The sequence below is a fragment of the Tripterygium wilfordii genome, chromosome 14, assembly GCF_013401445.1.
Source record: "Tripterygium wilfordii isolate XIE 37 chromosome 14, ASM1340144v1, whole genome shotgun sequence".
Taxonomy (NCBI): Eukaryota; Viridiplantae; Streptophyta; class Magnoliopsida; order Celastrales; family Celastraceae; genus Tripterygium; species Tripterygium wilfordii.
This window is the reverse complement of record NC_052245.1, coordinates 1,710,400-1,723,729: the sequence shown is the minus strand read 5'-3', so window position 1 is coordinate 1,723,729 and position 13,330 is coordinate 1,710,400. Positions and strand designations below refer to the sequence as shown.

General features: G+C 38.6%; 1 protein-coding gene and 1 pseudogene across 1 annotated transcript; both read left to right on the top strand.

The window, feature by feature from the left end:
- Nucleotides 1–3,223: 3,223 nt before the first annotated feature.
- Nucleotides 3,224–6,296, top strand: LOC120014981 (SUMO-conjugating enzyme SCE1-like). Its single transcript, XM_038867141.1, has 5 exons — nt 3,224–3,455; nt 3,595–3,678; nt 5,217–5,369; nt 5,480–5,593; nt 6,020–6,296. Exons 1-5 carry the CDS (start codon nt 3,387–3,389, stop codon nt 6,080–6,082), a joined length of 483 nt encoding a protein of 160 aa, XP_038723069.1. The 5' UTR covers nt 3,224–3,386; the 3' UTR covers nt 6,083–6,296.
- A 142-nt stretch (nt 6,297–6,438) lies between these two features.
- Nucleotides 6,439–12,702, top strand: LOC120015123 (annotated as a pseudogene).
- Nucleotides 12,703–13,330: the final 628 nt, after the last annotated feature.

The following is a 13,330-nucleotide window of genomic DNA, read 5'->3' as shown; positions in this document are numbered from 1 at the left end:
CAATTAATTCATCACATACATTAAATGTTTTTTTTCTAATTTTCTTGGTCGATGAATTGAATCTTTTAATTGTGGTAAAATACAAGTAAAGCAAATAGATTACGCAAAATGATTTTTTTTTTTTTTAACTTTCAGGTTAACGATATTCCTTTGTCTTAAAGAAATATATGCAAGATTCTTTTTCTTTTTTTTTTTCCCTAAAAAAACAGTGGTATGCAGCTATCAAGTCTCAACCTTCAATATTTCATTTTCCTTACCTAATCCAGTATTCGTTGTATTTTCCCTTCATTGCACCATTAGCTTCGACGCAACCCAATTAATCTCCAAAGACATCAATTAGCAGTTGTTGTTAATTAATACCGGCATCAGATACGATGTTAACAATAATCTAGTTTAGTTAGTGATGTGTTAATTAGTCTTAAGTCTTAACAACCTTTTTAATGCCCCAAAACAACATGATTAAGGTTTAGGAAAGGAGACTAATTACAGAACATTACAAATGTAGTGTTTTCAAGAGAGTTGGGGAGTCAATTGATAAATCTAGAAAGCATAATCAACACACAGTCGACATCCACAGGAGAGAAACAGGAGATCTCTGCAACTGTTCACAAATTCACTACAAGAGTTCTTTAAAAAAAAAAAAAGTAATCACGTTTATTAATTGTCCAAACAATTATTGTAACTTGTATAAAGAGATGATACACATATTGAGTCCTCTTTGAGAAATTACTCGGGTGATAGTCTAGTTGATGAATATATATGTAGTCAAACTGTATGGAATACTCGGGAGGTCTTGAGTTCGACTTATTTGTCTAAATAATAAATTTGTATAATATCGTTCTCAGTTACAAATTGCCTCTCGCGACTCAAAGGTCACACAAATTAAAAGGAATTGTATGATCAATATATCCTGTTATTTTTTTATATGGTTTCATTTCCAATGACACATCGAATTTAATGTAGCAAAGTGTGCAAATATCATTGTCATTTGACTCTGAAGGGCATCTTCTTCTTCTTCTTATTTTTTTTTTCCTAGGAATGGAGATGGTGTGGCATTATTTTTCTCCTTGAAAGCGAAACGCATGCAAAGAGAGAATCCAATGGTAGCTAGCTAGCCTTTCTCTTGTACAAACATAAGGATGAATCAAAACCCACCGCCATTATTTTCGAGCTCTTCATTCCCGCCTTTTCCTTCTTCAATCATTTTTTTCTTTATTTTTCCGACTCTTTTTTTAGTGCTTTCTGCCATAGTGGGCCTTGTATCACATGCATCTGCCTTTTGATCCAATTACTTCTCTTTGTTTCTGCTTCTTTTGATTGATCTATTTATCTAATACCAAGTATATCAACATTGAAATCTCCCACTCCTCTAATCAATATACTATTGAAAACAAAATCTCTAAAATAAAGATTTGAGATTTTCTTGACTTAGTAAATGATGTTTTTAAAGCCGCGAGCCCTGAAAACACCGTGATGAGTTAGGCTGGACTTAGACTTGAACTTGATAAAGTAGATAATATTTTACAATGATACTCAAATTTGGACAAGAGAGTCCATTAGTTTTTGTCATAAAAAAAAAAAAAAACATGTACCATTGGTCTAAGCTTTTGATAGCAACTTCTCTGGTCAGTGCACTAAATGAAGCACTCAAATAATGACGGTCCTCTTTATCATCCCAAAGTGTATCCAGTCCTTGCTTTTCCTTGTACTGGACCCTTAGAACTTCAGTTCAAGCTTTACAGAACCCTCAAGACCTACCTAGGGCTTAATCAAGTCTCTTGTTAGTCGTGTTGGTTTTGAATAACAAGAGGATTATTTCTGCTGTCAAACGAAACAAGATTAGACAATAACACAAAGCATGTGTTGTGTTGTTGGGGACTTGGACCTTGAAAGAAAGAGAGAAAAAGTTTGGAATCCATACATGTCTTCAAGTGCGTCGGCAAATCCCTTTGAAAAGAAAACGTTAAACTGGCACATCATCACAATTAGTTGCATAATTTTATGTGTTGACAGTGGTTTAATCAGTCTCTAATCACTCTCCCAAAGGTTTTTAAGCTTTACAAGTGCCTTCTAGTGGGTGAACCTTTATATCCGGATATGCGCAAATGTTATATAAGTAAAAGTTTTGCATATCTCACACAATTGTATTTTCTAAACTTAAGAAACAATGACGACGGTGCATGAAACAATAATATTCGTGCCGAATCTGCGGACAACATCCTTGACACGTGTTTGAGCTTGAATTTCCAATAATACGTGGTCTCGTATGCAATAGTTTCCTGTGGTTTTTCTTTATTCATGATATAATGATAATGATGATTCGAGGATTCAAGATTGGAAAAATCTTTTGAGTTCCCACTAGAGGAATTATTTTAAGATTAAGTCAAAAAGGAACTAATTAGTCTATGAAAACAAATGAAATATTTAAGTCGAGATATTGAGTTTAAAAACTGCAGTGGATTATACTTGAAAATTGCAGCCGAACTGCTAAAGGAGTATTTTATTTGTTTGTTTATGCACCGCCAATGATGATACTTATTACATGTTGAAGTGCAAAATTCAATTTTAATCAGTGTTTATTGGCTCTAATCCTACCTTGTCTTTTTCTGCCTTGGACTGACTCACCGTTTTTGTCCGTTACTGTTTACTTTTTGGTGCTATATTGGGCTTGTTATCAGCCCAGCCCAATGCTTCCTACCGGGAAAAATGCAAGGACATTACATATAGGAAAGCAGTGACCGAGTGACAATCTCGGAAGTCAAAACTATTTTTGTAGCAAATTTTACCAGCAATACTAGACTAGTTGGTTACTTTCTCATGGCTTCAAAGAGGAATGTGATAATTTCTTGTAACAAAACCGTGACGTGAAGGATATGAATGTTCATAGAGATATCCTAGAGCAGGAGTTGATAAGGAAATAAATATAATTTTGGGATTTTAGCTCACTTACCCATTATTTTTGGTGTATCGGTTAGAGGAATCCAAGATCCGAGTATAGATAGAGCATGTTATAACTCAATCTCTTACGCTTCAAATTATTCACTTGAGTTTACTAAGTCGTTTCACAGTCAAGTTTTTTCAGTTCGGTCCGTAAACACGCTGAGCTGGCAAATTTGGAATTCGCCATAAAAAAAAGCGTAATTAAATTCATTGACTTGCCAATTTCGAATGGTGGCAATTTTTATTGGTCCCCGTGTAACCCACTAGCCAGATCAAACCCGGACCGTACAAAGGAAGGGGCGTAGGTGTAAATTGGAGTAGAATAAGCGAAAGAAAAACCAGTCCAGGCCAAAGGGCACTTGAATTGTTCACTCTCGCGTTCTCAAATCTCTTCCTGGTCTTTTTAAAATCAACGTTTCAGTGTTTTGTGAGGAAGAGAAGGGAAGATGTCTGGAGGTATAGCGCGCTGTCGTCTTGCGGAGGAGCGAAAATCATGGCGGAAGAATCATCCGCATGTATGTACAATATTTGAATTTCTCATGCTTATGTTTTTCGTTTATTATTTATGATTTTGTGTTGGGTCGTTTTGTTTCTGCGTTTTCTAGGGTGTTCATTATGCTCTTCTTTTCTTTTGTGGGATTGTTGTTCGTTTAGGGCTTTGTGGCAAAGCCAGAGACACTGCCTGATGGTACGGTGAATTTGATGGTTTGGCATTGTACTATCCCTGGTAAAGACGGGGTAAGTAATCTGGAGTTTATGTTTTAATTGCAATAGATGGTTTTTCTTGTGGCGGGGCTGAGGGATTGTTTTGATTTGATTGTAGTTTGCCTAATTGAGATTTTTGTGCAAAGATTTTTTATTGTACTGAAGAAGTTTTGATTGAACTGAAGAAAACTAAGGTTGGCTACATTGTTGTAGTAGAGCTGGGGATTTGTGAGTAAGGCCTTTTGATTGAACTGAAGAGAACTAAGTTGGCTACAATGTTGTAGTAGAGCTTTAGTACTATTTTCTATGTTCAACCTTAGCCATGGGTTTGGAGACTTAGCTGGCTATCCATGATGTGATTATTTTTATTCCAAGATTAATAGTTCTTCTCGCATTCTTATGGTTTAATGCGTGTTTGGAAGTATTGACCACTGGAAAAAATTATGGGTAGTGAGCTAAATCCCAAGAAGTTTCATGTCAAATTTCATTCCCAATTTTAATGTCTCTATCTATTGATTTACTTCTTGTGTATACTTATTCATCAGATTTTAATTGTGTTCAGCCAGGAATCATGATTTTGTGATTAATTTATGATGCTGATTGGTTTATTTGTTTGCTGCTACGTGACATGGTCTAATCTCATTTAGGGTCACATGGTCCAATCTCATTTAGGGATTCAATGGAAGAGCCATGTAATGCCTTCTTTGAGCGTAACCTTAATTTTTAACTCCCCTCAAAAGAAAGGAAAGCATTTGAGCATTAAGAAACGACTTAATTGTTAGTACTTTCTTGTGTTTTTATGAGCTTTGACATGGTGGGATTTCTGGTGGGAGCATTTAGATATTGGCTCTAAGTTGGGGTCCTGAGTGGTTATTTTAGTTTGAGGGGATGTGTGGTTTTCTCTAATTTTTACTCTTTCCCTACCCTGTGTCGATCCTGACAATTGCACTATTTTCTCTCTTTAGTGCTCTTGGATCATTCTTTCCTTCTCTAGTTCTTCTTTCTGTACTTTTGGCACAAGTCAAACTTTGTGCCTAAACTTTCTGCCACCGAAAATTGTGCTCTCATCTAGCAACCTTTGTCCTCTACCCAAGCACCCCAATACCCAATAGCCCCAAAGTTGACGGTTACTTTAATATCTGCATATATGCACTTATGTGTCTTTATGAGTAAAAATTATTTTTATTCCAAGATTAATAGTTCTGCTCGCATTCTTATACTTTAAATCTCACATTTTGCCAAATCACATTTTTTCTGGTCGCCCTACCTTGTGTTGATTTTCTGTTAGTTCTTGTGCTCAAAGCTCTTCTAGTTTGAAACAAACCCGGTTCTGTTATTTTTTAATGCTTGAACAGTCTGGTGGTGATTGGGAGATTATTGTCTTTTGGATATTGCGTATTGATGGTAATGTTGCTCCTGAATTTTTATTTTTTTTTTCTGGTCTTACCTTTCCGCTGTTCATTTGATCTCTACTTTTCACAATGTCCATCGATTCATTTAATTCCAAGTATTCAGGAGATAAAGTGAATAAAAGATTAAGTTTGGATTCATTGGTTGTGATATTATTGCAGACCGATTGGGAGGGTGGTTTCTTCTCTCTTACTCTTCACTTCAGTGAAGATTACCCCAGCAAGCCACCAAAGTGCAAATTTCCACCGGGTTTCTTCCATCCTAATGTCTATCCATCAGGAACTGTTTGCCTATCTATACTTAATGAGGACAGTGTAAGTGCTTTCTTCTGCTCGTCACATGTTCACTGGTTCTGTGTTATAGAATCATAGATTTATTAAATTCTCATTATCTCATGTTTCTGAGCATTATTGTTTTTCTATAGGGGTGGAGACCAGCCATTACGGTGAAACAAATCCTTGTTGGTATCCAAGATTTGCTGGATCAGCCTAATCCTGCAGATCCTGCTCAGACTGAAGGCTACCAACTCTTCATCCAGGTAAGCACCTTCCTTGAGATTTATGTGTTTTCCTGTGGGGAAATCCCTTTCTGTAAGATGAATTTTTTTTCATGTTAGTCACAACACCTTTGTCGTACTTAGATATGGCACTCATCATTGTCAAGCTTTTTTCACTTTGAATGCGTAGGGATGATCTTCAATTTCTGGCTTTTACTTAAGTTAAAAAAGTGTCAAAAACTTCTACCTGTTGTGATGTGCTGATCTTTCTAAGACAACTTGCTAGCTAACCAATATGAACTGTCAGGTCGGGCAGTTTGCCTAAATGTGTTATGCTGTGGGTATTGGTTCCCAGTCTTAAAAGTTAAGCGATATAGACGCTGTCCTGTCTGATGGTGATATTTTGAAGTGGGCTTGAGATTGTCAACAAGAGGAAGACCTAATATGCAATCTTTTTGTGTTATGCAGGATACAGCTGAGTATAGGAAAAGGGTTCGTCAGCAGGCCAAGCAGTATCCACCTCTTGTTTAATGTGAAATCTTCTAGACTTGCTTTTGATAGAGATTACTGGTACCTGTAATACTCTGGTGGCCTAAATGTGTGACTGCCTGGTTGAACTGGCATTTTCTCTCTTGATCTCTATGAATGTTTGTTCATATTTATTAGATGTACTGATCAGCCAGTTGTTGCTTAATGGTGGTTTTATTAGTCACTATGAACATATTAATCTAAGTCTGGTATTTCTATCTATTGCCTGTTGCAGTTTGATCTCAATGGGTGGTCGGGAAAATCTGGCTGGATTTTAAATTTAAATTTGTTCTCGGTACCAAGCCGAGTCCATTGCATGGAATCCTTGCAACCCTCTGATCGTTTGTTTCCTGCGAAGTTATGACGGAGATATCGTGATTAAGGTTGGTGGGATGGCGTAGCCGTAGGAGGGAAATGACCAAGGCGCCGAAGCATGAACATGCCCATAATCGTTGATGATCGCAGAACTCGGCTTAATCTCTAAAGGCCCAACAGCCGTATTGTTGGGCCACAGGATCGCAGATCTTGGCCCAATCTTTCAGAAGCCCATTAAAATTGAAGGTTTTATCTGGTGTAGTTCAAATACCAGGCCCTGATATTTCGTTTTTGTCCCCGCAATCTAGAGCTCGAGTACTCCGTTTCCCATAGAGCTGCTTGTGCGATGGACAACTTGGCTGAGTATTACCCACCGTCCGGGGTTGTCAACAACCATTACTACCAGCATCCGCCTCCTCCCATGCAGCCGCCGCCGCCACCATCGTTACAGCCGTACATTCCGCAGCAACAACCTCCCTTGGCCTCCTATGCTTATTCCTACGCCCCATACGTTCCTCAAGACCAGGTCCGCGCCTTATTCGTTGCAGACCTACCCGAAGACGTCAAGCCGCGGGAAATCTATCATCTCTTCCGTGAATTTCCTGGTTACGAGTCATCTCACCTTCGGACCTACCAAAACGTCCCAGGTACTCTCTTACACTCTGTGCAGAGACTCGTATATTTTGCTTGACTGCTCCTTCGAATTTGACGTGTAATGTGGGACTGGTTTTGATCTATGCTTGAAATTGGTTCGAACTTTGTAAGAGAGCGATTTTTTTTTTAAATTTCTTTAGAAGTAAATGTAAATAACCATGTGTTGGATTACTCTCCCAAATTTAACTTCGAAAGCATGCTAGCTATAATACAAATTTAACCTGCACAATGGTTGACGGTTACTGTTACTCGGTTCAGTTTAGTTCATTAAGAAAACTCAAATTCGAAGTCGATTTGCTATATTGGCTTATAATTCAAAGTGAGAAAATCTTTTGTGTTGTTGAATGGATTTGCATTCTTCTGTTGCACTTCCACATGATGAAACAGATTATAGTTTTTAAATAACTTTTTTTTAAAATTTTTTTGAATTTGATTGTAGTTCTTTTGTAATTCTTGTGAATGTGTATATGTTGATTTGCAATGCTTACGATTTGGTCTTACTGTTGCCCCAGCCATTTGCTTTTGCAGTATTCTACAATCAGCAGTCTGCAATTGCAGCAATGCATGCACTAAATGTAAGAACAGATGTCAATACTTGTTCAAATAAACTTGTGGTGTTCTCTATAAGCTAGAGAATCACCATTTCTTATATTTTGAGGGTGTTGATCTCCAGTAGTCAAGTTGTGTCACCAGAAATCCGTTTTGCTGAGTGAGGAAGCATGTGGAACCTGGTATTTGACTATTTGTCTATTGAATTCGTGCTTCATAACAATTTTTTTGTATTCCACTATTAAGTGGCATAATATTGTTGAATGGCAGAACGTCTTATGTGCATATGTTAGTTAGGTTAAGATATGCCTTTAATGAGCTGAGTCCTAGTCAAAGATCAATCTGTACAATTGAAAGTTGCTTATTAGTAGGTTTCGCAGATTGCCGTTAGGCCAATTGTTTTTTGACTGAAATATGTGCTTCATGGTACAATCACTGCATTGGTTTGGGGTGTTTGGCCCCTGTTTTTACTTCTTATTGAATTAGGTCTTATAATCTGCTGGTGAAAGTTAATGTGGAAAAGGTGTTTGGTTGCCGGAGGTCAAAAATTGATGTTAAAATCTATGGCATGAGAGAGAAGTCCCACATTGCAAGAATCTACAAAGTTTTATGATTAGGATGTGCTAGTTTGTAAAGTGTGAGGGATTGTCACCGCCATGGTTCCTGCTCTCAAGAAAATTAGAGAACCACTAAATTGTCCATAGTAAGGCACTGCAGAGCTCATCCTATGATTTAAATCTTAATAAATTCAGTTTGTTTCTGTATTCCGGTTGGCGAGCTGTTGCTAGGGAATGTATCCAACTACTGGGAAAAAGCAGCAGTTTGGCACTGAAGTGTTGCAGAACATTAGATGTGACATGTGAATCATTTATAACATTAGCTGAGAGCTTCTAATATGAACCTTGCCTTCAGGGGATGGTTTTTGATCTGGTGAAGGGATCAACTTTGCATATTGATCTTGTGAAATCTAATTCTAGATCCAAGCACGAAAGGACAGGTCTTTTTGGTGGCAGAACATATTTATTTTATTTTTTCCTCTTATTTCCTGGATAATATTTTAACTAAATTGAAACTGCATTTCTTGTTCTTGTCGATTGTGAAAAATAGATGATGAGTGGCATAACTCAGATAAGAAGGCTAAAGGATCTGCTGATTCAGGTAAGATGATTGCCCACAATTGCTGACTGCAGGAGTTGCTTCCTTGGTGTTCTGTCTTTGATTATATGCATTTTATTTATTGTTTTTTTTATTTCTTTCTCTTCCTCTTATCTCATAGTTAGTTTGTTTGATAGTAGTTCTGGTGCTTTTATGCACCTTAATCGGAGTACATGTCAGTTAGTCACATAAGGACACATTCTTCTAGAAGCTCACAATGCACATATTTTGCACGATTGCACATTAGAAGGTTTTGGCAGCGCTCACATGCCTGGAATGGGTAATTCTGCTTACAACACAATTGGTTATCCATCTGCACAAAGGTCATTGGCACTACTTGCACATCTTTGTTACTTGGAAGCAATAATTTTAGCTCTGTTGGCATGCATCTTATATTTTTGAAGTGATTACTTCTTGCCGAAAGGTCAAGGGCCTAGCAAAAGCTATTACTAAGTGCCTTGTTCTTGCACAATAGTGTGTCCTTTTATGATTTCCCTTTTTGATCTATGTGAGATCATATAATGATAGAGTCCCACATCGGTTAGGAGAGGGGAGGAAGTGCTGTATATAGGTGAGAGGTATTCCCTCTCCTTAGTAACCAAGCTTTTCCCATAGAAGGGCTTGGCCACAACCCCCCTTGGGCCTTGGACTGCATGGTATGGGCCAGGCCCAATGGCCTGTGGATGGGTTGGGGCTTGGTTATTGAGTGATGGTCCTCCTGTTCTATCATTGGTATCGGAGCCCTCGTTCCTGCCCTGTGGGGAGCTCTGGTATCCATGGGCCTTGTGCCCCTGGCCCTTAGGGCCGCGTCCGCGGAGTGGCCGGCCTTGGTGTTCTGTTATATGGGGCCGAAAGGATAGGGATAGGGAAGGGTCCTGAGTCTGAGTACCCTGCCATGGCAGGCCAAGGTGCTCGACCAACGTGGACGTTGGTCTTGAAGGGGTGGGTATTGATAGAGTCCCACATCGGTTAGGAGAGGGGAGGAAGTGCTGTATATAGGTGAGAGGTATTCCCTCTCCTTAGTAACCAAGCTTTTCCCATAGAAGGGCTTGGCCACAACCCCCCTTGGGCCTTGGACTGCATGGTATGGGCCAGGCCCAATGGCCTGTGGATGGGTTGGGGCTTGGTTATTGAGTGATGGTCCTCCTGTTCTATCATTTCTGATAAATACCAGCCCACCAACTCATTATACCAAGGGCCCAACCCCGGCCCACGCATGGGCTGAGCTGTTCCCAGAGGCCCAACAGGCCCCCAAGCCAATATACCCTTAGGTATCCATCCTCTGGAAAACCCTTGGTACAATGGGAAGGTGGCGGCCCCCTTATAAGTTGCATCCTCATGCCCACATCTTTCGATGTGGTACTTATCAATACTGCCCCCTTTGAGACCAACGCCCACGTTGGTCAAGCATCATGGACCTTCTGTCTAGCTTGAGACAGGCACTTCCATGGCTGGCCACTCCGCAGGGGCAGCCCAAAGGTGAGGATCGACAATGCTCCGATACCACTGATAAATACCAGCCCACCAACTCATTATACCAAGGGCCCAACCCCGGCCCACGCATGGGCTGAGCTGTTCCCAGAGGCCCAACAGGCCCCCAAGCCAATATACCCTTAGGTATCCATCCTCTGGAAAACCCTTGGTACAATGGGAAGGTGGCGGCCCCCTTATAAGTTGCATCCTCATGCCCACATCTTTCGATGTGGTACTTATCATATAATGTTTTCCATCTTTAAACCATTCAGCCTCAGAAGTTTTGATGGCAGAACTGAAAATGACTCGGCAGCTGCAAAATTGGTAAGGTTACTGGTCCAACTTTCATTTAGTTGATATCAGTTAGTGTATCATCCCACCCCCTTTCTTCTCCCCATGGTGTAGTGAAGAACTTCTGCCACCTAGTTTCTTCAGCTCCTAATGTCACATGTTCGTCTTTGATTCTTGTGGTGAGTCCTGTGTCTTACGAAATATACTGTTATGTGGTTGCTAGCTCTTATCAATTTGAAAGCTTTGAATTAACGGGACTGAGTATGAACATATTTTAACTTATATGTTGCAGTTGATTTATTGATTTGGAGTTACCATGTTGGGACTCCAATTCCTCTATCATGAACATCTTCAACAATATACGCTGTGTAATTAAGCTTGCTGACACAGTTGTATCTGTGAAGCAACTTAGAAAATAATCAAATCTGACTGAAGACTGGATTTATTGTGATCTCTTGCATTTTTTATGTGATAGCGGATGAAAAAGAATCAAACGAATGTGGTAGATGTGTGGTCGAGATTTGGGAGATGTGTGAGATGTTTATTAAAATGGTAGATATTCCACATCATTACCTTCATCCTAGCAATTGATTACAGGTCAGCAAATTCCGGCAGTAGTAATTTGACTGCATTTTTTATTGGAGTGACCTATTTGTTAAAATTTGAAACATTCAGTGATGTAATTGAGAAAGTTTTCTTGTCAATGACCCAATTGCAAACACCCCTATGTTCAATGATCAAAACAGTACTTTACTCTTATGTATTTGCAAAGCATATTTATGCTCTCTTGTAATTGCCACATGAGTATAGCCATGCACATCTTATATTATGTCGTCTGAAATTACAATATATGATGTGCACAAGCATGCTTTCTCTCTGACTTCGATAATTTTTGTTATTACATTGGTAGAATAACTCTGCAGTGCCGCCTTGTCCAACACTTGTTGTGGCTAATCTGGGGCCAAGTTGTACCGAGCAAGAGCTGATTCAAGTGTTTTCAATGTAGGGTCTTAATTTTGTTTTGGTGTGAAGCTTAATTGAGATGTTTCACTTGGTTTATTGTTTCTAGCAGATCTCCTGGGTTTCTGAAATTGAAGATGCAGAGCACATATGGGGCTTCGGTTGCTTTTGTGGGTTTTCAGGTACTAGTCACTTCTTCAATTTCATCTTCTTCCTCCACTATCCTGGATTAGTGTGGTAACGGGCATTTACTGGATAATTGGGTTGATATCATGCTGTGTTCATTTCCCTTCCACACTTCCTCCTTCTGCATCTCTGCCCAACTTCTTTTACCACTAGGATGAAGGAGAATTTTCTTTAATGAATAGGAGTCTTCAAATTTAATTTTTGGCTTACGTCATATATTTCAAGCTATGGAGAAAAAGAATATATCGAAGAGAAATTTGCACTTGTGCAATTTTGTGACTGTCTTAATTGTCATTTAATTTATATGTTCCAGGAATCAGGAATCCATGCATTGTTTATTTGTAGTTTTATTACACTATTTTATACATTGAGTGTTCGTCAATTGCAATAGGACAAAGTATATTTGTATATGCATCTGAATCCTGTTATTGCATGTTTCATGCTTAAATAATTTGTATTAGGGTTGTAAATTGCTTTACAGATAATATGAATTATTCCACATATTTCTTGTGTATTTTGAATAAGTAATATACTAATATCCTTGCTTCTCCAGTTTTGTATCAGTAACTTCCAATAATTGTATTTCATCTAAATTTGATTGCTTGAGTTGCTGGCGTCACTTTCAAATGACATAACTTATCCTCGAACACTTTTCTGTTTCCATATTCAGAATTTGAGCGCCTAATTATGTAACTTCCTTTCCATTCTGACGTTGCTCATACTGTTATTGGTACTTTATATGTAGTAGGACACCTCCTGTTCAACCGGTGCACTGAATCATCTGCAAGGGACAATTCTCTACTCGTCACCAGCTGGTGAGAGCATGCGATTAGATTATCCTTCACTAGTAGATCCATATTTGTTTAATTGTTTAGTTTTTTTTATCTTTTCATAGCCTTTGTTGATTGTCTATAATGATTTTTGCTTAATGAGAAATTTAGATATGCAAAATCCTGGATGGGCATGCACAGGAAACCAAAGTAATTAGTTGGGAGCGGTGAAAGGAGATGCAGCAATATGCTCGTGCACTTGTCATTCAAGTGAACTTTTATGTTCCATTTGTAATATAAGCAAACATAACATGATAAAAGAGAGGAGGAAACCATCATTAGTGCTTTCCAGTTGATATATGATTACTTGTTATTGAGACTAACAATATATGATGGCGATGCAGAAAAAATGCCAGTGCTGCTAAGGACCTAAGGTTGATTTTTTCGGAGGCTAGAATTTCTTGTGGAAGTTAAGAACACTTGGGTAATTTAATTTTGCAACCCTTGTTTGTAGGCTGTGTAAAAAACATGACTGATGATGCTCGTGCGTTCTTTTGCTTCAATTGACTCTTAGCAGGTCAATAAACAGTGGCTCGAAAATGTACTCAGCCTCTGCCTTTGAAGAGTTTTGAGCACAAAAGTCACAGCCCAGGTAACATTTCACTCCATTCTATCGTCTCTTCATCAAAGTTCTGGTATTTTTTTCCCTTTGCTGATTAAAGGATAGGTTAATGCATGAACAGACTTCGAGAGTCTGATGTTTTACAATTTCTATGAGAACACTGAACATATATTATACAGTTGTTTTTTTTAAATATTATATTGTACAGCTGGTTACCACATCAATTTGTAGTCCACTCGTCATTAAGTCATTTGTGCATGCACCTTATGTGCCATG